The sequence below is a fragment of the Panthera onca genome, chromosome B1 (assembly GCF_046562875.1).
Source record: "Panthera onca isolate mPanOnc1 chromosome B1, mPanOnc1 haplotype 2, whole genome shotgun sequence".
Lineage (NCBI taxonomy): Eukaryota > Metazoa > Chordata > Mammalia > Carnivora > Felidae > Panthera > Panthera onca.
Genome location: NC_138342.1, coordinates 167,309,236 through 167,337,108, shown reverse-complemented (window position 1 = coordinate 167,337,108; position 27,873 = coordinate 167,309,236). Strand labels below are relative to the sequence as shown.

The 27,873-nt window shown below is 46.3% G+C and overlaps 1 protein-coding gene across 3 annotated transcripts in view; it reads left to right on the top strand.

The window, feature by feature from the left end:
* The window catches only part of LZTS1 (leucine zipper tumor suppressor 1), a 50,015-nt gene extending 22,512 nt beyond the window's left edge, over positions 1–27,503 (top strand). For 2 of the 3 annotated variants that reach the window (XM_060653355.3, XM_060653357.3), the window contains exons 2-4: positions 17,980–18,457; positions 19,973–20,776; positions 23,301–27,503. In XM_060653355.3, the coding sequence (XP_060509338.2) occupies positions 18,113–18,457; positions 19,973–20,776; positions 23,301–23,972 (1,821 nt within the window). In that variant the 5' untranslated portion in view covers positions 17,980–18,112 and the 3' untranslated portion in view covers positions 23,973–27,503. The remainder of the gene's footprint in view (positions 1–17,979; positions 18,458–19,972; positions 20,777–23,300) is intronic. The other variant, XM_060653358.3, reaches the window with a different exon arrangement.
* Positions 27,504–27,873: the final 370 nt, after the last annotated feature.

Sequence of the window (27,873 nt, the reverse complement as noted above, 5' to 3'; positions counted from 1 at the left end):
TGGCTAGTGGCTTTAAATACTGTTCTTTCTATTAAAATGTGGTCCAGTCCCATGCTTTCTTCTATCATGCTAAGATGCATTCAACCACATACCTCCTTTCTACTAAGCCCTGACTTCTCTCATTTAATAACAGCTCACCTGCCATGTGACACTTGCACAAAAGAAATCAGATCTCCATAACCAACAGCTATGATATATTCTTTGCCTTCATCTCCATGGCTGTTTCAGCACAGTACCCTCCCCCTTCTTCACTCAGCTCCTACTCCCTTCCCAATCAATGCATTTACATCACAATGAAGGCCCTTTCCCCTCCTTCTGCTGTTATCCACTTTCCTTCTCCCCTCTTACTCTCTCCTTCATTCTCTTCTCCTCCCCCCAGGCTTCCCTTCTCCCCTTGGGATCTCTCCCTTCCCAGATCCTTTTAGACCTCCTCCCCTTGCTCAGGCTTTTACCCCACTCCCTGCTCACTTCACTCTGGGGTCCGTGGGAAAGCAGGGAATTGAGGAGGAGTGGACTGGGAGCTAACAGATATGCTCAATTCTTCTGTTTCTTCCCACCTGTTTCTTTCCCACCTGCAAATTAACTCACCATTCCCTCCATACATTTTCTTCTTTGCCCTCCACTGTGGCCCTACAGACACTTCCTTCCACAAGCCCAAAATCACACCCCTGAACGGTAAACCATTTGAGACACACACACAGGTAGCCATTCTTTGTTTTCTATAGCATCAGCCTAGGGAACCACCCAATGAGAAGCCAAGGGCCAAATCAAGGTGTCACTCAGGACTAATTTCAATCTTCTTTGTGCTAATCCCAATTTCCTAGATAAGGCCATCAACTCATCTGGGTTTTACTGGGACTTTCCCCATTCTAATACTGAAGTCTACTCTCCCAGGAATTTCCACAGTCCCAGGCAAATCAGCAAAATGTGTCTCCTCACAGAATTCTCTTTATAGAATGGAGCTCAGAGTACAGATGACTTAGAAAAATATAGCATCATTAAAGATGTTGAATCTAATGCATGATCTTCCTCCAAGCAGGTTAGGTCATTCAGTTGTACTCTTACCATGTGAGGAAGGTCTAACACACAAGCCTACAAATGCCAACACATCCAAAGCCCTGGACCAGACTAGGGGGCCACTGAGGTACAAGTGCCACACAGAGAAGCCTTCTTTAAAGCACAGTGCGGGGAAATGTCACATACATTCCAGGCTACTTAGTATGTTCCAAAAAGACCCCTGGGCATGGAGGTTAGGGATGAAAAAGTTTATAAATGTCCACTATGTAGTGTTTTGTGGTATTCTAGCTAGGAAAGGGTAGCTCGTGGGACCCATGTACCAAAATATAGAATATGATTTTTATTTTTTATTTATTTTTCTAGAATATGATTTTTAAACACATGCTATCTATCAGCAAACATTTATTGAGCTCTGGGATGGGAGAACAGTGTATAAAAGTCTTATAATCTGTTGAGAAAGGTGTATGACTACAAAGGACCTGCACTGCAGTGTGATTAACACTGTTAAAAGACTAAACAGAGGGTGTGTTGAAGGCATAGGAAGGCCTTCTAGTAGAAGCCCTGTTTCAGCAAAGTCTCAGGAATTTAGGCCTAGAGAATAGCATGGGAAAACCTGGGAAGTGGGTCAGTGGAAGAATACTACATATTTATAGAACTCAAGTTAGTCAAAATGGATGTAGGGAAGGGTAAGTGAGGGAAGGGATTGACACCATATAATATGGAGATACAAAGATGAATAGTTCTAATCATGAAGGCCTTCTCTGCCACGTTAGGAAATTTTGATTTTATTTTTTGGACAACAGAGAAGCTTTGGGAGAGGATGGGAAAGAGCAAATAACAGACCTATTGATATCCCAAGGGAAGTATGATAGAAACGTAGATCATAAGACATTGGAAGTGGAGTCAGAGGGAAATGCTGGTTTTTAGGAAAACCAGGAATAGCACATCTTAGAGACTGGTCAGTTATCAGGGTGAGAAGAGGGAAAGGGTTCTGAGCTTGGTCAGGTTTCTTGGAATCAGATTTCTGGCTTGGTCACAGTTGTACCATTCTCCAAGACTAAGAACCTAGAAGGAGAGACATGCTGGGGGAAGGTGGGTAATGGCAAGGAAGAGAGAATGGTGAATTCCATTTCAGATATGTTGAGTTTGAGATGTGGTAGCCTATCCCAGTAAAGATGGCCAGCAGGTAGTTGAATGTTCAGGTCAGGAGCTCAGGAGAGAAGTTTGGCTATGGACACAGATCCAATCATCACCATGTGGATGTGGCTACAGCCATGGGAAAGTGTGAGCCAACCAGGACCAGAGGAGAGGGTCCAAGATGGAACCCCAAATAACACCACCTTTTCAGGTCAAAAGAGGGAAAAGTGACAGAGGGAGAGGTGAAGGGGATAGGAGGAAAGCCAAGAGATCATAGTATCATATAAGCCAAGGAATGAGTGTCTCAAAAAGAATAGAGTAAGAAAAAAAGAACAAACAAATATGGAGTGACTGAGAGGTCAAGTTTGTAACTGTTAGAAAGTGTCAGTTGGATTTATTAATATCCCTGGAGAACATTTCTAGTGGATTATCAGAGACAGAAAACCAGGCTTCTGTAGACAGAGGATAAGTGGGAAATGAGCAAGTGGCAATAGTAAGTAGGACCTTCTCTTTCAAGAAGCTTGTCTGTGAACAGGAGGAAAAGGCAGTGATTTCTAGGTGTGTGGGGGGGGAATGGAGTTCAGGAGCTGGTGTGTTGCTTTTAATTTGGCAGACATATGCATGTTTAAATGGTCATGTGAGAGAATAATGGAAAGCCATGGGGCACCTGAGTGGCTCAGTCAGTTAAGCATCTGACTCTTGGTTTCAGCTCAGGTCATGATCTCATGGTTTCAGTCGTTTGAGCCCCATGTAGGGCTCTGCAATGACAACATGAAGCTTGCTTGGGATTCTCTCTCTCTTCCCCTCTCTCTCTCTCTCTGTCTTCCCCTCCCCCACTCATGCTGTCTCTGTCTCTCTCAAATAAATAAGTAAACTTTTTAAAAAATTACAGAAAAAATAGAAAGTCAGAACTTGTAGAAATAGAGGAATAGAACATAATTCTTAGTGCCAGACCCCTGAGAAAGTTGGAGTTGATGGAACCATGCCATAGCTAGAAGAATTAGCCTGATATGAAGACATTCCATTTTGACAGGTACAAAGCAGGCAGGAATCACTTCAACTCTAGGTAAGTTCATGAGTTCGGGGAATTGAGGGAGTTTGATCCCAGTGCTTCTACTTATCTCTGTACTATAGAGATGAAGTTATCTGCAGGGATTAAGATGCAGAGGTGGTACAGAGCTTACAGAGTGGAGAGGTTTTACTAGATGTGACTTGAGAAATACAAAACATAGCAGTAAAAGCCCAAGATTGCTAGGAGATCTTGATTCTTTGGTGCAGATGTAAGCATCTGGACTCAGAAAGAGTTTATTATCCATTTGGGTGACAAAAGCACTATTTAGCAATACACAGTGCTGAGCAGAAAAAGGCAGGGAGGGCTGGATCCAGCAGAGGGGGAGGCACTGTGCCTCAGATGAGAGGGTGTAGCACAAGCAAAGGCATGGAGAAGGGGAAGGACTAGACAGGACTCTGGGCACAATCAGGGATGCTAGCAACGAGGCCATTCTGAATGTCAGATGCAACCCTGAGTGTCTGTGACCCTAAGTTCTGGGACTAGTTGGGAAGAGTGTTTCACTGGCAAAGCTTGAGATAGTGGGACATAAAGTTAGAAGGCAGGTTGAGGTTAGATTGGACAGGATGTTGAATGCAAGCTAGATCTGTTATTACATGTCTATAGGGGCTGACTCCATTCTGTTCACTGCCATGTCTGTAGAGCCCTGATAGTGACTGCACATAGTAAATGCTCACCAAATACTTGTGAATGTAAGACAAAGGCACAGATACTCCCAAAAGCTCTCCCCAACAGTTACAGATATCTCTTTCTGTCAAAGTGACCACTGGTACATATACTGGGAGGTGACACATAGCTGTGGCTACTCTACCAGGCATTTCAATCCTGTTTTCACCTTGCTTGCCCCATGACTAGGCTGTGTGAGGCAATAGATGAGTTCTGGCCTTTGAACCCAAGTCCTGGGTCTACAATCAGTTTTTCTACCTGTAACACCTGGAACTCTGCTTACCAATACCTGTCCAGGGTGTGGTCAGCACAGATGAGATAAGAACCCAATGCAAAGGTGATTGAAGTATAAGGTCTCATAGCACTCTACGTATCACTATAGATAAAGCACCTAATAAGTGGTCCATTTAGCAGGACTTACTACTTCCTAGTTGCTTCCTGTTCCTTGTTTCTTATAGTCAACAGAACACTTAATAGCTGAGGGGAGGGGATGGGGGCCAAGAGATGCCAAAACTCTTTTTTTGACATCCTCATCCATGGCCTGGCCCTCATGGGGAGAAATAATGGCTGATACATAAGGTGACCATATGCCTCAGTTTATGTGTGCTGTTCTGATGTAATTTATACTAGTGTCTTCTTTCGCTCTTAAAAGTGTCCAAATTATATGATCTCCCTACTATAACCTGTAATGTGTTCACAGTTTCTGTGTTCCCTGAGAAGACTTGTGTTTGCAAGTCACTGACTTTAGTTGGAAACAGAGAAAGTCTTGCTTGGCAAGTTGGCTAAATAATATATTTATGCAAAATATGTATCTAATTGGCCACAATCAGTGCATCTTCTAGTTATACTACCCACAGGGCAGAGAGAGAGAGCCCCATAGCCAGTACAGCAGGATGGAGAAGGTACTAAAGGGAGTTCTCATACTCTCTACTCTCTTCCACTTTGCTATAATGCAGTGGGTCACAGTGTAAGCAGGCTACCCAGGGGTATCCTTGAAGGACTCTGTGTACAAGGGGGTTTGGGCCAGACTTCTTTGCCCTGGTTTTGCATTTTGAGAGATCAGCCCCACCTGAGAAGCTCCTAAGTTTTTAAAGTCTTTGCAATGTTACTGGGTCAGGGACAATATTTCATATCCCTAATCCAAACTTTTTCAATATCTGGAGCTTTCTGATGCCCCAGAAGTACCCTCTACCATTACTCTACATTCACTGTCAATTTCATGAGCCCAAAGTGGATACTTGGGAAGATGGAAGTAGGGGAGGGAGGAAAGAAAGGATGCAGGAATGACGGATGGAAGGTGGTCTTCTTTCATTGAAGGCAGGTAAGATTTTCCTCAGCACCTTGGGTGGATGAGAAGGTTGAAGGAATCAAGAGACAGGGTCAGGGAGGAATGGGAAGTTACAAATTACTCAGATTAAATCTAATTAAAGTGCTAACCTAAGTCAAATTCACAAGGACTTCCCCAGAATTTCCTCAGAATATAAAAGGTCCCTACCCTCAAGGAACTTACAGTGAAAATTTATGTCAGGCTATGATTAGTACAATGATATAATACAAAGAAAATTCCACAACAGTGGTTGTCAAACTTTTGTTTCTTCTGGAAGTCTGTTAAAACACAGATTGTATGGCCCCAGGCTCTGGGTGGCCTGAGAACATGCATTTCTAACAAGGTTTCTGGTGGAGCTGTTTTTGGTGGTATGGGGGTCACCCTTTGAAAACCATTGCCAAAGAGGATCTAGAGATTGACATGCCTCCACTTTATGTGGGAAGGTCCACAGAGGAGGCAACACTTGAAGTGGGCCTTGAAAGATAAATAGTGTTTGAAATATCATATGATGATAGCTGACAGTTATTGAGAGCTTACAATAAGTTGGGTGTTGAGTCTAAGTGCTCTACTTGCATTGCCAATTTACTCCTCAGAAATATGGGATGAAGTAGATATGGTTATTGTCCCCAGAGGCACTGAGGACACCAAGTATGCTATTGCAGCTCAAAATATTTAAGGGACACAGCATAGGAGATGTCACCTAGGGTTGTATAAGAGCCCCTAGCTGGAAGTCCCCTCCTCCTGCCCAGATCTCAGCTTCTTCTCCAAGCCCCCCAGTATAACTGTGGTATGCCCAACCCTCTCCCTCCCCTAAAGTGTAGGTAATGGATATTTGTGTCTTGGGTTTGATTTCCTAGCATGGCATAGGACTGGCATTCCTTCCTTATGACACAGCCAAGGAAGGCAGTGGGAGGCAGAGGTGCTTGTCTACCTTTCCCGGTGATTCAAAGTCAGGGAGATCATCCCTGACAGAGGGAAGAGTGTGTGAAAAGCACTGAGTGGCAAGGATGGCAAGTTGGGAAACCATGAGCCATTTAGCATCACTGGAACATGATGGGCAAGGAGGGACAGGACCAAGGCTGTAGTAACCCTCAAGTCCCAACATCTTTGGGTAGCACTTCAGAGTCTCTTTATGTGTAACCCTTACCAGAAGGTGTCACAGAGGTGGTGGGGACAGTAATGAGGAATTTAGGGGCATCCATGGGCCATCCTTCAGGGTATCTAGACTTTGGAGAGAGGTTAATTATCTCACTTTCAGGACCAGTGGGGGCAGGTTCCAGGAAGGCAGGGGGATTGCCTTATGTTCACCAGAGGCTCCTTTGCAAGGTGTGAGGTTTTAAGTTCACTGACAGGAACACTCCCTGGGAAAGGAAGGAAGGAAGTTGAGAAATCAGGGCAGAGGTGACACAGAAGTCAAAATTCCCCAGCCAGACACATCCAGTGGTACTAAGAGAAGATTAACTCAGGACATGTGGAGACTCATCAGGAATGGTCACAGGATTCCCATGTTGTGCACACAGATCCCAAGAGACAGACCATGCCATTGAACACTCACAAACACACTCAGATTTACACGGACAACTCCAAATCTCAAAAGCCACACTCCCTAAAGGACCAGGTTGAACTCTTCAAGCCACTCTAGGTCATTTCTAGCATCCAGAGGTCATGAATCTGAGCTTGGCCCTCTGCCAGGGCTTCCCCAATTCCAATCCCTTTCTGAGTACCAAAACCTTCCAGGTATCTTCCCTGTCCCCTAATACATACTTTTATATACTGGATATAGTCGTTGGGTATAAAAGCCAGTAAGTGGTGGGGATGAGGGGGAAAGGTGAGGAGGGAAGGGGAGCTTTTTTAGGACAAACACTCACATTCTTCCTCCACTTTATCCACCCTCCATCCTTGTCTCATGCATCCCCACCTTCTGGAAGAGTCAATGCTTTCTGTTGTAAGATCTTACTCTTCTGTTCCCTAAATGGTGCTCTCACAAGGGTCTTGTAGGTGGAAAAGTCTTTCTGCTCTGCCTACTTCTTTCTACTCTTTCTTCCTCTTATTTCTTGTCATACTCTCACACCAACCATACTCAGATGCTCCACTTATCCTTTGATTTTTTATGGAACAATACTGCTTTTCACCTGGCCTCAGCCCCTGTTTATGGCTGGTGATGACACATGAAGTCACAGGTTGCTGGGATATGTGGATTTGATTTCATCTTTGATTTGACTTTTTTGATCTGAGCAATTTTAAAGAGTATATCTCAACATAGAATAATTCCACTCCAGCCCTTTTTCCTCTCTTGTTTAACAAAGACCTAAGTGGGAAGAACACCAGCTAGGGAGCCAGGAGGCCAAGTCTCTAGCCCCAGTTCTCCTCCCTTGCTGTGTGGCCCAGGAAAAATCACCCAACCTCTTTGGGCCTCAGTAGCCTCTTACTGTGGAACATTGAAGCAGCACCTCTGGGCTTCAAAAGCTTTTTCCCTTCTGTTTTTCTACCTATGATCTTGTGCCAACTTGTTTCTTATCCTGATTGCCCTGAGGCTCCTGCCCTCTTAGGATGGGTTTCATGCATAAGTAATTAGATAGTTGTCTCTGTGATGCCACTGAAGGGTCTTAAAGCCCTTTTACTGTTCAGGTGGCCCTTCCCCTCCCACTGGCTCCTTGGATGAAATGGTGATAGGTCACCTGTTGTATTTCCCTTTGACCAAGGAAGTTGGTCTGGAGAGTGAAGAGAACCACAGTATGGAGCTGGGGATAGATGAAAGAAGAGTTGGATTTTTGGTGAGGTGGAGCCACAAAGGCATTCCATAGAGTTAGAAATCTGTGGGAACCTCGAACATCTCCCATCCAATTCAAGATGCTAGGTTGTCTGATTTGCCAAAGGCTAACCAGGCTCCAACTTTGGTACCTGGACCAGGGATGTCATGTAGCTAATGGTGTGTCACCACACCCCTTTCCTAAACCATGGCCTGCATTGCTAATTTGTTACAAATTCTTCCCTAATGAACCTAAATTTGACCTCACAATACTTTAGGCAGCCACAGAGATGGCAAATAGATAAAACACATTTCAGTCACTGTCTGAGTCTCAGTTCTGACCATCAGTCAGTCACTCAAACACAGACCTATCTTCAAACCCACCCTTCCAGGAGGTACCCCACTTAGTGTGCACTCTAGGGTGGTAAGGGTTTGGCAGGAAGGGGAGCTGTCTGTACCCTGCATTCTGGCCTCCAAAGTCCTAACTGGTCCGGAGCCCCTTATGTCTGATCAGGTGAGATGGAAAGGAGCCTAGGAAGTTTCCCAGCCCTCCTCTAGATATCTCACCCAATCTCTCATTTAAGATCTGAGCCACTGTTCTTTAGATGCTTCCCCCTTTACCAGGAAGAGAAGTGACTCTCTTCACTGGGTGCTGCCTAGCTCACATGGGCCCTTGTGCCTAGTAGCACCTGAGTCATGAGTGTGGATGAAGCTTGCCTTCTGCTTTCTCACGTGGGAGCAGCTGCTGCACTAAAAGCAGCGGGGTTAAATTTGCATGAGCTTTGCGTGTAACTGTGGCTTTATTTTTGGAAGAGAGAAGGGCAAGTTGGGATCGGTGGGTAATCATATTCCTGAGGAGAAATGTCAATCATCACTGCTAAGACACAAGCTGCCCACCAGGATGGAGGAAGGCTCAGCCACAGCTGAATATTGACGACCTGAACACAAAAGGCTGCCAGGCAGAATGGCTTTTGATTCTTCCTGAGCAGTGGGAAGCAGCATTGCTTCCGATTGTTCACCCTGGTGGTATGACTCAGCCTGCCAGTGATTTCTCTTTCACTTTCTGCCTTTCCACAGACCCAAGTGCACTTAAGTGAGAACTGCGTAGGCTTCTGCTCCCAACCCTCAATCAACATGCTCCCCCTCAGACCTCAGCCACTCCTCATGCTGCCCACACTCCCCCACCCTCTTTCTCCTCCATTCTCTCTTCCTTTTCATTCACCCATTCACTCAGAAAATATGTACTGAGCTTTGCACATGGAGCCCTCCAGGCGTCAGCAAACCAAATTTCAGCAGGCTTGCAGACTGAGCTGAGATGATTAACCTGCCCCAACCCTGGCCCCAGCCCCAGCCCCTGACCCTCATCTAGAGCAGCAAATGGAAGGAGAGGTTAAGGACAGGAATATAAACATTGGAATTCTAGATAAGGAAAGCTGAATCAGACAATATACTAGAGGAAGGAACAGAGGGTCAGGGGAGAGTCATCTTGAAAGGAGAGTCAATTAACTCTGGGTAAGTGTCCCATTTAGCCCCAGAGAGACCTCTGCTGGGGAGCTGGCTATGGGCCCACCCACCAGCCTGGTGCAGCCAGAGTCCCCTTCCCCACCCTCATCCCCAGCTGGCAGTTGCCACGGGGCTGCTCTCACATCTCTGCAAGCCCCAGCTGCCCTCTGGTAGTCAGAAAGCAGGTCTAGCTGCTACAAGTCCCCATGAATCCAGCCCTGCCTGCCATAGGGAGATGGGGGTGGGAGTGAGGGGTGGCAAACTTTCCCTAAAGGTCTACTTTAGGTTTTGGGTTTTTTTGAGTGTAGTTCACACATAATGTTACATTAGTTTCAGGTGTACAATATAGTGATTTGACAAGTTGATACTCACCACAAGTATAGCTACCTTCTGTCACCATACACTGCTGTCACAGTATCATTGACTATATTCCTTGTGCTGTGCCTTTTATTATCATGCCTTATTCATTCCATAATTGGAAGCCTATATCTGCCTCTTCCCTTCATCCATTTTGCCCATTGTTCCATCTCCCTCCGCTCTGGCAGCTCTCAGTTTGTTCTCTGTATTTTTAAGTAAAACCTGCTCTTTTAACTTCAAGACATGTGAGGATCTAGTTCTAGCATCTTTCCACATTGATTTGTAATTTCACAAGCACTCGGTTTAAATTCATCCCATGTGTACCATTCTTCTTACTGGGGCCAAGCATTATCATGTATGTGATTTCATTTAATTCTGTGAATACCTGATCTGTCAGGTAGGTATAAGCTGCTGTGTTGATCTAACGCATAAGGAGATAGAGATGCTGGAAGATTAAATCTCATGCTGGATGACAAAACAGATCCACCAGTCTGTGAACCTTTGTTGAGGCCTAATGTGATAATGCAGGTAGAACACACCACCAGGTAGGGGGCCTAATGAATGGTACCTGATGGTTATTCCTATGGACCCACAACTGTGCAGGCACAGGTCCTGTCTTTGGGGAGTTTGCTTAAAGGAGCAAACAATTTACAGCAGGTAGAGACAGAAAGCGAATGTTTTGTGTGTGCCAGAGCTGGGGTGAGGTAGAACTAAAATTAGAACTACACTTCCCTGACTTCCCACCAAGCATCTTGCCATTATAGGACTCTCCCCAAAGAACAGGTCTGTGTACTTTGGGACTATCAACACTATCAAGACAGAGAAGCAGTAGGGAAAACTATAAAGACAATGCCAGAAACAGGGTAACCTGATAGCCTAGGCAGCATTTTCTGCCAGGGTGTCTGGTGTGTGGGGAGGGGGGAACATGGGGTGGCTAGCTCAGGCCACTATAACAAAATACCACAGACTGGGGGGCTTAAAACAGACATTTATTTCTCACGGTTCTGGAGAGTGTGAAGTCCATTATCAACGCACTGACAGATTTGGTCTCTGGGGAGAGCTCTCTTCCTGGCTTGCAGATGGCCACCTTCTTCTTGTATCTTCCCATGGAAGGAAGGGAAAGGGAAAGAAAGGGGGAGAGAGATTGAGAGTGTGTGTGTGAGAGAGAGAGAGAGAGACAATGAACAGTGCAAGCTTTCTGGTCTCTTCTTGTAAGGGCACTAATCCCATCATGAGGGCCTCATCCTCAAGGTCATCTGAGCCTACTAATATTATAATAATTACCTCTTAATACCATCAGTCACATTGGGGGTTATGACTTCAACATTCAATTTTTATGGGTGCACAAACCTTCAATCTATAACAGGTAGATGTAGGGTGAGAACCTTTATCTCACTTCTATACAAAAGAAAAAATTTAAAAACACTCGTGTGCTGGGGGTAGAGAACACTGGCTCTAATTCAGCCAACTACTGCCAGTGTCTCCTGTGTTTTCAATTAAACCAGTGCTGATTTTTAGACTCTTTATCTAGGTGTATTTGTCTTGCTTCTCAACCAGATTCTTAAAAACAGACACTGCCTTATATTTCTTTGTCTTGGTCAAAAACTTTGGATAGGACTGGGGAGTGAAAGAGAGGGCAAATTTACTCTGCTCCAAGTGACCATTTGACTCAAAGTCTAAGAAATGGAAATTTGGATTGAAACCAGATTTGGATTCTAGTTTTTCATAGACTTGCCTTCCTACCTACCTGTTGTGGGACCTCAGTGTAAGTCATATGTCTTCGCTATGCTTCATCTTCCCTTCCAGAAGCTCGCTCAATAAATCTCTATGTTCCCTGTGAGCTGATTTTATTAAAAATGTACTGAGCGCCTTCTTTGTTCTTAGCACTGTGCTCAATACCAAGGGGGATACAAAGAAGCTTCAGCTCCATCTCTGACTTCAGGAAGGTTTAAAGATAGTTGGAGTGGGGCGCCTGGGTGGCTCAGTCGGTTAAGCGGCCGACTTCAGCTCAGGTCACGATCTCGCAGTCCGTGAGTTCGAGCCCCACGTCAGGCTCTGGGCTGATGGCTCAGAGCCTGGAGCCTGCTTCCGATTCTGTGTCTCCCTCTCTCTCTGCCCCTCCCCCATTAATGTTCTGTCTCTCTCTGTCTCAAAAATAAATAAAAAAAACGTTAAAAAAAATAAAGATAGTTGGAGAGATGACCATTCATCTCTGAAAGATTAAATGCTGCAGAAGCCATCACTGGACCTTGAAGTCAGTAGGAGGTCATGCAGGAGAAGGTCTATAAACATGCTTAGTGAGAGGTTCTATGGATCCTTTACTTTTCCTCTCCTGTCCTTCTTCCCTCTTTCTTTCCCCTTCTTGAATCTCCATGGTCAGTGTGATTGCTTATTTTCACTGCAAGTACATACAGTACTCTGGGCCAGGAGGGTTTTGTTTCCCAGTAATACAAATGTGCCCTTTTGTCTTGTCCTTCCTGAGGGCAGAGGTAGCAAGTCTGGCAGGGTTGGGTAGATGGAAAGACCTAGGGTTTGGGAACTAGGATTGATCCACATTTCTGTAATGCTCTCTCCAAGTTGAAAACAGAACAAGCCTAGACACTTAAAGGTAATTAGTTTAGCTTCAAGTAGATCTGGGGATAATCTCAAACTTCAAAGCTCCTCTGTGTGTCAAGAGCTAGGAAGTGGAGAACAGGGTATCTGGACCTACAGGACAGGAATAAACTCAGAGGACCAGAGACCACCATCCTAAACCCAGTCCTCTCCTTTGCTCCCTGGCATCACTAGTCTTCTTCCTCTCGATCCTGTAGAGCCTAGCACAGTGCTTGTGCATCAGAGGTGATCCATACTGCTGCTCAGGTGAACCAGGGAGCTTACCTGTCCCTAAAACCTTGTTGTCATCTGCCAAAGGGAAACAAAGCTATGGCTAGAGGCCATGGACCTTGATTTCTCCTCCAGGCTTTCCTCCATCCTTGGAAACTTACTCTGCCATCCTAACATCTCTGAGCCTTACTTACAGTCCCCATGAACATTGTGCTGTAGCAAAGAGATCATGGAGTTTGGGTATAGGTTAGAGTCCCAGTTTGGCCACTGGCCAGTTAATTGACAAGGACCACATCATGTAACCTCTTTTAGCCAATGCCTCACTTCCTCATTTTTGTTCTAGGAGCTATAAATTTGAAGTCTTTGCTTTCATAGAGCTTACATTCTGGTGTAGATGCACACAATAAACAAAAAATAAGATTATTACAAGTTAAGCAATTGTTATGAAGGAAATAAACAGGCTGGAATAATAGTAATGGGGACATAGATTTTTTTCCAGCATAACCATAGAAAGCCACATGCAGGGGTAATATCTGAATTGAGAACTGAAGGATGAGAAAGATCTGCATGAAGAGCTAAGGAAAGAGAATTGTCAGCAGAGGCAACAGGAGATGTGAAAGCTCCTGAGTGGGAAAAGGTTTGGTGTATTCAACAACAGAGGAGAGACAAGTCTGGTTATACTTGTGGATGTGAGCAAGTAGGAAATGGGGTGAGATAAGATTGGAGCAGCAGGCAAAAACCAAGCTCTTCCCAGTGTCTTATTCTAGGAACATTTAGAATCTTTGAAGGGTTTCCATCAGGGAGCATGATACTGTGACACTTCAGATGCTTAGGAAGAACAGACTGGGGAAAGACAAATGTGGAGGAGGGTCCACCTGAGAGGGGATGGTAGTGGAGCAAGAGAGCCACAAATTCATGCAATATGTCTACCCAATATTATAGTTATACTCCAACTATGTTATATACTTCTTGAGGACAGCACCCTCATCTTGGACTTCTGTTGATCACACATACATCTGTAGAACACTGATCATGCACGAAGCACTGCACTTGTTAGTTTGCTTCATCCTCATATTGGTCCTATGAAATAGTTATTTTTTTTCCATTTTATAAGCAAAGAAACCTCACAGAGGTTAATTTTGAAATCCATATCTGTCTGATGCCATAGCCAACTGTTGTATCTCTACAACTTTGTATATATAAATATTCATAAATGTGTACTGGGTAGGTACAAACTAAGTCACCCATTACCCAAGTAGTGTAATGTGCAGAGTGCAGGCGAGTCTTTGGGCCAAAAATAGCTTTCCTCACTCTGGAAAACAGTATGGAGTTTCCTCAAAAAATTAAAAATAGAACTACCCTACGACACAGCAATTGCACTGCTAGGTATTTATCCAAGGGATACAGGTGTGCTGTTTCAAAGGGACATATGCACCCCAATGTTTATAGCAGCACTATCAACAATAGCCAAAGTATGGAAAGAGCCCAAATGTCCATCGATGGATGAATGGATAAAGAAGATGTGGTGTGTGTATACACACACACATACACACACACACACACACACACACACACAATGGAGTATTACTCAGCAATCAAAAATAATGAAATCTTGCCATTTGCAGCTACGTGGATGGAACTAGAGGGTATTATGCTAAGCGAAATTAGTCAGAGAAAGACAAATATCATATGACTTCACTCATGAGTTTAAGACACAGAAAAGATGAACACAAGGGAAGGGAAGCAAAAATAATGTAAAAAACAGGGAGGGGAACAAAACATAAGAAACGCAAAAATGGAGAATAATCAGAGGGTTACTTGAAGGGTTGTGGGAGGGGGGGATGGGCTAAATGGATAAGGGGCATTACGGAATCTACTCCTGAAATCATTGTTGCACTATATGCTAATTTGGATGTAAATTAAGAAAAAATAAAATTAAAAAAATAGCTTTCCTACATTTGGACAACTTCTTAGGATCTGAAGTCCCAGCTAAGCAAAAGATAGATGATGTGGGGGACAAAAAACACAATTTGTCTTTGTCAGCTGTTAAATTAACAGAGGAACTCTGTATTCCTAAGTAATACCATTAGAGATTGGGGTGCAGGAAAGTTGCATTTGGAATTGAGAGCACTAGTTCTGGAAAATGAGGTGAGGCATTGAGGATAACATAGGGGTGATGAATGCTGGAGAGAGCAATGATAGATACCAATGAAAATACCTACCAGTTGTGGAGTGCCTATTAGGTACTGGGCATTCAGTAGGCATACCAGACCTGTTAGATTATTTTGGTGCTTATAAACTTCTCATAACAATCCTATCAGTAGACATAATTGTGTTTCCTTGATTCTAAAAGGCCATCAATTTAATAAAAAGCTTTTCAAAGAAAACATACATTGCACTTACACCATGATGTTGTATTGTGTTTAGTTTCTACTAATGGAATATAGAATGCATTTATTCATAACATAACTATTTTATAATTCATGATAACAATGCAAGTTTGAGTTCAAGCCTTCATATTCAGAGTCTAAAGAGTCTTCTTGTTCTTTTTCACTGTGCACGTACAGTGCTCTATAACCCACCTGGAACTTCTTTCACAACTTTAGAAGTGACAGTGTAATTTAGAGCAGAAGAAAGAAGAAAGAGTTTCTTCTGCATTTCCCATTTTATTAAACTTATAGTTTCCCTCCCATCATCTGTCTTTTGACTCAGAAATACTCCTTCACAATGCATGACAACCACAGTTTTTCCCAGCTTTGAAAATCATGTGACCTATGCTTAGAGATTTGTCCAAATCTACAAATATGCTGGTGTTGACATCCCAGTGTATTCCTCTATGTGGTGACTGGCAAGGTTATTGTTATGTTAAGCATTGATTATAAAATACATTCCTTTAACTTTTAAGTTTTTTATTTTAATTCCAGTATAGTTAACATACAGTATTATATTAGTTTTAGGTGTACAACATAGTGATTCAGCAATTCCATATATCACCTGGTGTTCATCACTGACAAGTGTAGTCCTTAATCCCCATCACCTATTTCACACATCCCCCCACCCACCTCCCCTCTGGTAACCATCACTTTGTTCACTATAGTTAAGTCTGTGTTGTGGTTTTTCTTTTTCTCTTTTTTTTCCCTTTGTTCATGTTTTGTTTCTTAAATTCCACATACGAGTGAAATCGTATAGTACTTGTCTTTCTCTGACTTATTTAACTTAGCATTATATCCTTTAGCTCCATCCATGTCATTGCAAATGGCAAAATTTCATTCTTTTACATGGCTGAATAATATTCCAGTGTGTGTGTGCATGTGTGTGTGTGCGCATGTGTATATCACAGCTTCTTTATCCATCCATCCCACTTAGGCTGCTTCCATAGATTGGCTATTGTAAATAACACTGCAACAAACATAGGGGTACATGTATCCCTTTGAATTAGTGTTTGTATTTTTGGTGTAGATACTCAGTAGTGAGATTACTAGATTGTACATTCCTATTACTTTTAAAAACATGTTAAGTGTGTTTCAGAATCACTTTGCGAAACTGAAGGTACTTCTCAATGTTTGAGGGTACAATTATTTCCCTCCTCTTTCTCTCCTGAACGCTCTCTGGTAAAGTCTTTTTTTTTTTTTTACTCCTTCACCCAAACTACTCTCATCGAGGTCAGTACCTCCACCTGGGCAGATCCATTGACCAATACAGTCATCATCGGCAGCACTTGACACCATCCTTATGAAACAGTTTCTTTCTTATGTCTCCTCTATCAGTTAGAGCCTTCTCAGTTTCTCTTTCTGATTCTTCCTCACCTTCCTGACCTTCATTAACCAGTCCTCAGACTTCCCTTATCTTCCTGCCTTTACTTCTGTAGTGAAGTCATCTAGTGACATAGCTGGCTTCTAGAACAAACAACTTTTACATGGAAATCTACAGCTCCTCACCCATCCTTCTGCCTACCCTACAGCACTCTTTGGATGTCTAATTGACTCTGCAAACTTAATGTCTTAAACCAAACTCCTACTTTACACCCCATCTCATCCTAAACTGGCTCTTTTTGTAGTCTTTTGTTTCTCATTAAATGGCAACTTATGTCCTCTAGTTGCTTGGATAAAAACATTGAAGGAGGCACCTGGGTGGTTCAGTCAGTTAAGTGTCTGACTTCAGCTCAGATCATAATCTCACATTTCGTGACTTCAAGCCCTGTGTCGGGCAATGTGCTGACAGCTCAGAAACTGGAGCCTGCTTTGGATTCTGTGTCTCCCTCTCTCTCTGTCCCTCTCCTGCTTGCACTCTCTCTCTGTCTCTCTGTCTCTCAAAAATAAATAAACATTAAAAAACAAAGCATTGAAGTCATTCTTGACTCCTTTCTTTCTCTTATGTCTGGCATCCAGTTCAGTAGCAAATCCTATCAGCTCAACTCTAAAATTATACCTAAAACGTAATACACTGCTACCACCCTGGCCCAGCCATGTTAGTCACTCACCTAATGTAATTGGCCCACCACTTCCATCCAGGCCAATCAGCAGCCCACTGTCTCCAACCTGCAGCCAGAGTGACCCACCACAGCCTAAGTCAGATCAAGTAATAAGCTTCTCAGAGTCACTCAGGGGCTCCTCATCTCAATCAGAGTAAAAGTCCAAGCTCTATGGCCAACCACGCTCTATGTTTTCTGGAACCTGCTAGTTCTCTGACTTCTGACTATTGTACACTGCCCCCATTGCTAACTATCCTCCAGCCAGACTGGTCTCCTGGATGATCTTACATATGCCAAGCACAAGCTACCACAGGGACTTAGAGCTTTTGCTCTTGAGGCTTCTGAGCATCTCTCTTCCCCAGATTTCCACATGGCTGCTCCCTCATTTTCTTGAGGTTTCTTCAAGCAGTACCCCAATAAAGAGGCCTCCCTGTGCCACCTGTATAAAATAATGACCTCCCAGAATTCTATGCTGCTCACTGTGCTTTATTTCCCCGCTCCCAGCACATATATCCTAAGATGGTAAACATTGATTTGTTGATGGCTTGTCCACACTACATTGAACACAAGCCCCATGAATGTGGGGACAATAGCCATGTTAGTCACTACTGTATCCCAGGACTTAGAGGAGGGCCATCCCAAAGGAGGGTCTCAGTGATGTTTGTTGAATTAGTAGACAAAGGAAGAGTGAACAAAAGAGTCCAGTAACAGAGTCAAGGCTGAGTTTTCATCAGGAGAAGCATACATTTCTCTACTGCTCAGATCTGGCCATCAGAGCAGCTCCTCACGAAAGTCACCATTGAGGACTGTGCCGTGGCTTGCTCATCTCAGGCTGACTTCTACCTTTTGTCCCCTTACAGGTCTACAGCTCTCCCAGGTTCTGTGAGGCTTCTGCTATGACCGCAGCTTCTTCTTGGTACCAGGACTGCCCCTTACTGCTGCAGCCACATCAGATCCCTGCTCTGCCCTGTCTGTCTTTAGCCCCAAGTCAGCATGGGTAGTGTCAGTAGCCTCATTTCTGGCCACAGCTTCCATGGCAAGCACTGCCGAGCTTCACGGTACAAGCTGGGCAAGTCCTCCCATCTCAAGAAACTCAATCGATATTCAGATGGGCTTCTGAGATTTGGCTTCTCCCAGGACTCAGGCCATGGCAAGTCCAGCTCCAAAATGGGAAAGAGTGAAGACTTCTTCTACATCAAGGTCAGCCAGAAAGCCCGGGGCTCCCACCACCCAGATTACACTGCACTGTCTAGTGGGGACATAGGCGGCCAGGCTGGGGTGGACTTTGGCCCGTCCACCCCACCCAAGCTTATGCCCTTCTCCAGTCAGCTAGAAATGGTAAGCAAGTGTCTTTGGTAAGAGTGGGTGGGTTGGAAAAGCAATAGAGAGAAAAATGGGAAGAAGAGAGTGGGGGCAAGGATGGGAATGAAGGCAGTGATACAAACATTTAAAAACCCAAGAAGCCAGGGCAGTGGTGGTGAGGGTGGAAATGCTCAGTCACACCACAGAGATCAAAGGCTGGACGAGGGAATTGAAGCACTGGTCATGCCCCTAAACTGGAAGTCTTGAGTGAGCCCTTACACAAAAAGTAAAAGAGAAATGAAAGCCTTTCTGAGCCCTACTGGAATGGAACTCTGGATTGTCAAAACAGGACCAACAGCAGCATTTTCAAGTACATGGCAAGGGGAGGGAGCTCTATTATCATCTGGAAGAGCCAATGGAGAGTCTGCTTGTAGAGAGCTAGCAGCTTTGCTGCTAGCAGACTCCTGGAGGTGGGCCTTTCCCTCACTTGCTGCTGTTGTGGTGCAGCAGCTCCTCACTCAAGCCAGGCCTTGAAAGTGTCTTCGGTGGGATAAGAACTGAGTTTGTTATCATCAGTTTAGCAGGGATGAGGTGAAAAGAGGCCTATAAAGTCAGAAATCCAGCCCTTATGCCAGCTCAAGTTCTCATGGGCCCAACCAGTGGACTTGAGAACAATTTCCCTAGTTAATCACATGCCCCCACCTGGGGGGATGAATCCATGACTTTGATATTCTAGGAAGTGACCCACTTAGTTTGCATAGAGCTTTAAGCTTTCCAAATTTAAAGGGTTTGTAGACTGCAAGGTACTCTTCCAAGGAAAATGACAGTTTTAAGAAAGGATTGTTGGGGCACCTGGGTGGCTCAGTCAGTTGAGCGGCCGACTTTGGCTCAGGTCATGATCTCACGGTCTGTGAGTTCGAGCCCCGCGCCGGGCTCTGTGCTGACAGCTCAGAGCCTGGAGCCTGCTTCAGATTCTGTGTCTCCCTCTCTCTCTGCCCCTCCCCCACTCATGCTCTGTCTCTCTCTGTCTCAGAAATAAATAAACATTAAAAAAAAAAAAGGATTGTTATTGCAAGTGGTCTTCCCAACCCTTTGATATTAGTCACAGCCAGTATTCTTGCTTCTGGCCTACTGGAAGGGGCAGTGAAGGTGAAGAAGGGATGCTTGTCGACCATGCTTATTGAGCCTAATGCCCTTACCCTACACCACACAGAGACCCAGAACCAGAGCCCTGGCCTAGGGATCTCAGCCAGGGAACCTAAAGATGCTATTCATCATCTCACAAGGTCTGGGACAAGCTGATGACAGGTTAGTAGTTTGTAAAACAAAGTAACTCAGTGATCCTTAAGTACATCCCCTACCCACAAAGGAATTCCTCCTTCTTGAGAGAGACTCACCATATTCAGCTGCTTCATAGCAACAGGCAAGATCGCCTATGGTTATTACCAAAAAGGATGCTGTGTGGCCAGCACACACACCCAGCAAGGGAGGGAAAGGTGAGAGGGGAGTTGAAGTGAGACATGGAATCAATATGGTTGTTTTCCTCACCAGGGGTCAGAGAAAGGTGCAGTGAGGCCCACAGCATTCAAGCCTGTGCTGCCACGGTCAGGAGCTATCCTCCACTCATCCCCTGAGAGCGCCAGCCACCAGCTGCACCCTGCCCCTCCAGACAAGCCCAAGGAACAGGATCCAAAGCCCAGCCTGTGCTCTGGGGCACTGTCTGACTCTGGCCGGAACTCCATGTCTAGCCTGCCCACGCACAGCACCAGCAGCAGCTACCAGTTGGATCCACTGGTTACACCAGTGGGGCCCACCAGCCGTTTTGGGGGCTCAGCCCACAATATCACCCAGGGCATCATCCTCCAGGACAGCAACATGATGAGTCTGAAGGCTCTGTCTTTCTCCGATGGGGGCAGCAAGCTGGCCCACCCAAGCAAGGCAGACAAGGCTTCCTCATGCATCCGCTCCCCCATCTCCACAGATGAGTGCAGCATCCAGGAGCTTGAGCAGAAGCTGCTGGAGAGGGAGGGAGCACTCCAGAAGCTGCAGCGTAGCCTTGAGGACAAGGAGCTGGCCTCCAGTCAGGCTTATGAAGAACGGCAGTGGCGCTGCAAGGAGGAGCTGGATGGTCTGGAGCAGAAGTGCAGTGGCAAGTTGAAGCAAGCCTCACAGAAGAGCCAGCGCACACAGCAGATGCTGCACCTCCAGGTGCTCCAGCTCCAGCAGGAGAAGAGGCAGCTCCGGCAGGAGCTTGAGAGCCTCATGAAGGAACAGGACCTGCTGGAGACCAAGCTCAAGTCCTATGAGAAGGAGAAGACCAGCTTTGCCCCTGCACTGGAAGAGACTCAGTGGGAGGTGAGGCTTATGGTGGGGGCTTGGGGTGGTCAGCTATTTGATACCAGTCCCCACTTCTCCTCCAGGTTCTAGCCCATGGTGTGTGTACACAAATTGCCCAGACAAAGTGAGCCAGAGTGCCAGCCTTGTGACCCAAACAAAGGGCTCCATGGTGAACCATGTCGGGAGTACAATTAGTGTGAGCTTCCTACTCTCTCCCGCCTCAGGGCCTCATGGCCTCCAGAATTCAGTTTGCTAACTGAGTCATTGACTGAGGAGCTGGAACTGAGGGAATAGAGGCCTCACTGGGCTGAGGGCCGACCCACTTCATCTGCTTGCAGAAAGCTCAAAAGAAACACAAGCCATGCCTGAGCATGAGTTCACGCTGGTTCAAGAGCCCACAAGAGAGCAGACTTTGTTATTTTTGAGAGAAGGGACCCCACGCACTAGTAAGAGTGACCTCATTTGTGGCAGGTATCACTGACAGAATGGGCCATTCTACACAGAACTGTAAGTGGGGCTTCTAGTTGGTGGGCTGCAATGGAAACATAGAAGAGCAAGAGAAGGGCACACCATACCTGGAAATGAGGCATCTGGACCTGGCTTAGCTGGAGAAGCTAACCCCCACATTCTGATCTCCAGAAAATAGCTTTTCTCACCTGAAGGGCCTCTCAAGGTGGATAGGGGTGTGGGCATGGTGGTTCTTTTATTCTCCCCAAAGACTCCTACCCTGGAAAGGAACTGAGGAGGCACTGTGTCTGATTAGACCAGTGCCACCCCAGGTCAGGGTGACACAAGCTCAGCAACATAAGCACCTGTTTGCACTGGAGCTTTCTGTACTCATTCTAGAAATTAGAGTGACAAATGTTATCAGGAGTAGAGAGGAAAATGATCCTTTCTATGAAAGAGATGAATGGGGTACTGGACAGGTGAGAAGGGAAAATCACTTATTTGCCAGGCTTCCCACAGAGGAAAGGATGCTGGCCATAGGGGTCTTTCCTCTTTCCTATTGATGATGGCACAGAAGACCCCACCCTAACTATCATTTCTCAGCCAGGGATCAGAGACATTTTGGGGCACCTCAAAGATATAAGCTCGTCCTGGTGCTAGGCATCCATGCTTATTTGTCCAATTCCCAGCTAAGCTAGACATCACTGTGACCTCATTCCCAGATTGTCCAGTCTAGACAGTAAAATAAATAAAATAAGTATTTATAATATCACATAAATATATTGCAAACATATTTAGAATAGTAATTTATCAAGTGTTTATTAAGTGCCAAACCCTAGGTTCTCCCATTTATGAAGTAGGGTTATTATAAATAATCCTTAATTTAGTTAAGAAAACTGACAACACAGAGGTTATAGTAGCAAACAACTAGTTAAATGACTTGCCCAAGATCACCACATAATAGGTATCAGAGCCAGGATTTGATTTAATGATTTGGCTCCAAAGTTCACATTTTTAATCACTACCCCATACTATCACCAAGATCAGCCAATCATATACATATGTGGTCGAGCCAGGATTCAAAAGCAGGCCCATGCCTCAACCATGACTCTATGTTGCTCCCTCCATGAAACAAACACAGGTTTTGCCTTAGAAAGACATTCCTGGTCCCACACAAGCATTGTGGATGAGGTTATGCATTGCTTCATAAGTGGCTCATGAGAGCAAGGAGTTGGGGGTTCCTACTATGAGAGAAGTGAGGAAAAATTAAGGTAGCTTCTGGTCTTGTTCCAAGAATCCATTCTGTAGAGGCCCAGGCTCTGACCTTCATTCTGTCCAGCTTTCCCACAGGCCAGCAGGAAATATTCTTGTGACACAGCCAACCAGACTGGTCTAGGTCATCTTTTGAGCCACCCATGACCCCAAATGGTCAAGACCCCAGAGATGCATGGGTCTGAATCAGTGCCTTTGATTTTGTCTGCTGCTTTTGGCCATCTTTCGAAGGGGAATAAGAATAGAAATGGTGGAGGGGTGGGGCAGGGGGAGAACATAGTAGCTTGCCATTTGGCAGATCTGAATTGGACACTGTCTCTGAGGCAGGCATGTTGCTGGTCACTGGCATGTAGCTGGTCATTGGCGTGTAGCAGTTAATGCTTGAAAATAGTCTTTATCCCCAGTAGGGAAGGAGGGGAGCCAGGTATGCACAAGGGTGAGGTCAGAAGATGTGGGCACAAACATGAATGACAGAAGTTTGCCAGACATGGAACTCAAGGTCATTAATGTTAAGTGTGGATGATGGAGCTACCAGTAGTGAGCATTGGTTTACACACAACCATGGGTTTGGGTACTGATTGAGATATAGACTCTAATTTGGGGTTGAGACAGGCATGTGGACAGACTAAGACTACAGAATGACAGGAACCTCAGAGAGGGGCTTGGCCTTCACGGGTCACCCAGACCATCATGCCTGGGAACTCTCTTGAGACACCGTGTCAGGACCAGCCTAATTCTTTAGGCAGTTAAGATGTTACTCTCCCCAGATAAGGACCTCTTATATCTTATCACCTTCTCTTCTTCCCAACCCAACCCTTGGCAGGTGTGCCAGAAGTCGGGTGAAATCTCTCTTCTGAAGCAGCAGCTGAAGGAGTCCCAGACAGAAATCAACACCAAGGCTAGTGAGATCCTTAGTCTGAAGGCACAGCTGAAGGACACACGGGGAAAACTGGAGGGCATGGAGCTGAAGACTCAGGATTTAGAGAGTGCTCTGCGCACCAAGGGCCTGGAGCTTGAGGTCTGTGAGAATGAGCTTCAGCGCAAGAAAAATGAGTCCGAGCTTCTCCGAGAGAAGGTGAACCTGCTGGAGCAGGAGCTGCTGGAGCTGCGGGCCCAGGCTGCCTTGCAGCGGGAAGCTGTGTCTCTGGGGCCAGGGCTAGGGCCAGGGCCTGGGACTACCTTCTCTGAGGACATCCCCGCCCTGCAGCGGGAGTTGGAGCGGCTGCGTGCAGAGCTCAAGGAGGAGCGGCAAGGCCACGACCAGATGTCCTCAGGCTTCCAGCATGAGCGGCTGGTGTGGAAGGAGGAGAAGGAGAAGGTGATCCAGTACCAGAAGCAGCTACAGCAGAGCTACCTGGCCATGTACCAGCGGAATCAGCGCCTGGAGAAGGCCCTGCAGCAGCTGGCCCATGGGGACGGTGCAGGGGAGGCCTTTGAAATTGACCTTGAAGGGGCCGACATCCCCTACGAGGATATCATAGCCACTGAGATCTGAGGGGCCTCCTGGGAGAGGGAGAGCCTGGGACCTGACATTGGGAGGCAGGGGTACAGAGCCTGTCAAGGAGGGGTCCTCTTCCCACTACCCTGCTCAATAACTCATGTCTCCGAGAGAAGCCTTCCCCAAGGCACAGACCTGGGACCCAACAGGGGAGGAGAGAGAAGGAGAAGGACTGCTACATGACTTTTCCAACCCTTGCCCACATTCCAGCATTTACCATCCCTCCAGCCCACCAGACCTCTAGCTTTCCCAACAGATGCATCCAGGGATCTCCATCATTTGGTTAATAGATCCCTAAACCTTGTCCTTTGTTTAAAAATATTTAGACCCTCTCCCAGGGATGATGGTGACTGCCATATTGGCCAATGGCCACCCCATGACAGAAACTCCCTTCAGTGTGTTCCCACAACTACCTTTCTGCCCCTGGACACATTGGGATGCCTTGGGAATAGAAAGAAGCCATCTGTGACCATAAGCCTTGGATCCTGACCTGTTTATAACCTGAGCTATTCTCCTGTGGTCTCCAAATTGTAGGGCTTGTAGTCAGGTGTGGGGAACCTTGCTTAGCAACATCAGAGCTGTCCCAATTCTGGACAGCCACAGACAGGAGGGGAAAGCTGGGGCAGCCCAGGAATGTCTAGAGTCAGCAAAGCCCAGAGAAGGTTAGAGGGAGAAGCCAGGCAGTAATGACCAGACCCTGCTGGGCCCTGCTAACTGGAGGTGAGCAGCCTTAGACAACTGGTAGCCCAAATTTGACTTCAGTGGCCACTCTTCTTAAAGCCATAGACACTGAGGCCCTGGGGAGGGGGAGATTAAAAACACCTGACACAGGGTGGGTGTGGCTTATAGGTCAGGAGCAGTCCCCAGAGCCCCAGGCAGAGAGAAGAGGCACAAATACAGTCTTAATGAACAGCCCCAGGGCCACTGGCTAGCCTCCCTCCACCTGGGCCCCATAGGAGCCCCCAGCTGTAAAGAAACCAGAGGGCTTCAGCTTTCTGGGGGCTGGGCCAGTACCTGGCAGGGGAAGGCGGAGCGGGGAGGGGGTGCTGGTGTTTCTCTTCTAAAGATGTGTAGAGCTGGGGGAGGAGAGAATGGTAGAGTTTCTCAGTTGCTTGGTTCAGAGAAAAAAAATTTTTTTTGGTCTTCTTTCGTCTTTTTTTCTTTCTTGTCTTTTCAGAAGCAAGCCAGATCTAGCAGGCAGCCAGAACTGTTCCATGTTCTATTTTTGACTCAAGCTACAGCTGCTGTTCTTTCTTAGGACAGCCAAGCCTTGCTGGATTCCTGAGCTTCATGCCTGCTTGCTGAGAGGGGTTCACTGAGGTAGGAGGGATGAGAGTCTGGGTATTTAGCAATCTGAGACCAAACCCCTGGTTCTGCCTCCCTGACCACAGTCTTTTCAAGGACCCAGAGTGGGAGTGGGAGCTGCTTCTCATCACCCTCCCCCCACCCCAACTACAGCCCCCATTCCTCCAGAGCCACCACGTTTTTTCTGAGTTGGGCTGAGGGCAGGGCCACCTTCTCTGCAATTGGCTCTGCCTTCTAGTCCCTGAGGTTAAACTGTGCCTGTCCTGCTGCCTTCATGTGACAGAGAAGCTTTTCTGGAATTTCAAGCAATTGCTCTTAGTCATAGGCTAGATTTAAACCTGAAACGGATAGACTAAAAGCCTCCTTCCTGCCTGGAGTGCAGTGCCCTCCATAGGGCACAGTGCAGACCCTCAGGTCAAAGATATCCCATTCCCTAAGCCACACTGTTAGAAAGTGGAACAGGGATGGTATACTATCTCCCAAACTGAGAAGGCACTTTGAGACCAGAAAACAAAGCAGGTGACTCCATTCAGTTTACACAGAATTTTATTCAGGGTAATGTACTGACAGAATAGGGTGGGGGATAATCCAGGCACTCTACACAGCTATTCTCCACAAAGTCTGGACCTTAGTCCACAGATTTTATACAGCCAGGGAACACACAGAAGGGCATTATAGTAATATCAAAGGGTTTGCATGCACCTAATTGACAGCTAACCTTTAATTAGATCTTGTGGCACCACCTGTTCATCAGGAAGAGGAAAGACTGTGTTCTAACACATTCATGGGAGGCTGAAACAAGCCTCCCCCAATACCAGCCTTGGAAGGCATGTCTAAGGTACGTATGTTAATCTCCGAGGGGCCCAGAACACGTATTCCCAAGAGAGGTCATCAAGTGAACACGAACAAGATGGAGGGCCAAAAATGGAGTCTATATTGTCAGCACTCCTACACACGGCCCTCATTCCCTCTATTTTCACCAGCCTGTGCCTTGTTTGAGTCCTTTTTCTCAGTGAGATTGCCACGAGATAAAGGGGCTGCTGTTTCCTTCCCAGGCTGGAGATACCCCACCACTCCCCACCCCCAAAAAGCAGCCAAAAGCCTGGCCGGCACTCTTCGCTCAAGACCTTGCCTGAGAAGAGGTGTGTGCTAAGCCCAGGGGAGGGAGCTCAGGGGCAAGGTTTGCACTCCACCATGGTGTGACACTGCCCTGCACTCTGCATCCTGACCTAAAGCCAAACCATGGATGCCCTACCTGGTCTGCCACCAGCCCAAGGCCCCAGAGTAGCCCAAAGTGGCACCAGAGTGCAACAGTGTAACATAGCGACCTCACTGCCATGTGGTTTTTCTTCCCTTCCCCATGCCAAACTCAGCCTTTCTGGAAGGAGGCTCTGAACAACAGAGGCTGAGCAGGGACTGGGAAGTCAGATGACAGGGCTTCAGAGCAGAGGGTCTGGCCCAGGGCCAGCCAGCAGGAGCTGGCTGCCCTTTGCTCTGAACACTCCTGCTGGCATACTTGCTCATTCAGTCAGATCCACTGGCTCTGCTCTTCCAAAGGATGCTTTGTCTGAAAATGCTCTGGCTGCCTACAAAGAGATAGCAAGCAGCATCCAGCACCACTTCACCAAGAAGGGGACTCTGCCTCCGGGCCTTGCAATGACCAGACTCTCTCAGGGTTCCCCTGGGAGTATTTCTTCTGGCTGCTGTGTCCTGCTGGCTGCACTCTGGCCTCCACAGGCACTGAACTCTACAGGGACCGGGGAGAGCTAGCTCTCCCCTGAGAAGCACTTGCTGAGCCTCTGCTCCTTGCCCTGCTCTTGCCCCGGCCCAGCTGAGAGGGATACCCAGGGGAAGGCAGGCTGGGGCAAGCAGCTTTGGGGGAGGGCTTTCCCCATGGATCCTGAGTTCTCCTGAGCCAGAGCTGCTGTGGCAGGAAGCTGTGAACCCTGTACAGTGGATGCTTCCCTCACCTGTTGTGTGGTCGGTCTTGTGCTGAGTCCACAGGCAGAGCTAGAACCTCCAGTCAAGGCTGGCTTTGGACAGACTGGCATTTGGAAGAATATGCACATAGTTATTTTTCTCTAGGTGGTTTCTTGTTATTTTGTTTGTTTGATTGATTTGCTTTTGACAGCTTTGTTTTATTTTTGATGCCCAAAAATGGCCATGTAAACTATTTCTGATAATTTTATGTTTCTATTTATGAATAAAGAATGCCATTTCTCATGCCCTCTAGAACCACTTTTGTCTACTCAAGCTACCCTGCTTTTCCAGGCTGTGGCATGGCAGCTCCTTGGGGCTTCTCCACCTGGAACAGGAAAGGTGACATCTCAACCTGCCAGTGAGAGAGGTGCAGACAGCCTTGATGAAGGCAGTGTTGGCTGGTGGCAAAGCACGGGCCTTGGCATCATGTGGACTTCCAGCCAGTCTCTACTACTCTCCAACCCTGTGATTTTATCTATGAACAGACCCTGGACTGATCCTGAGGAAGGAGAAAAGGAGACTAAGGGACACGGTTGTCTGCAAGGCACAGGGTCCTCTCCAAAAGAGAACCCCTCCACCAACCCTAACCTCCGCCTCCCCTTTCTTATGTTCT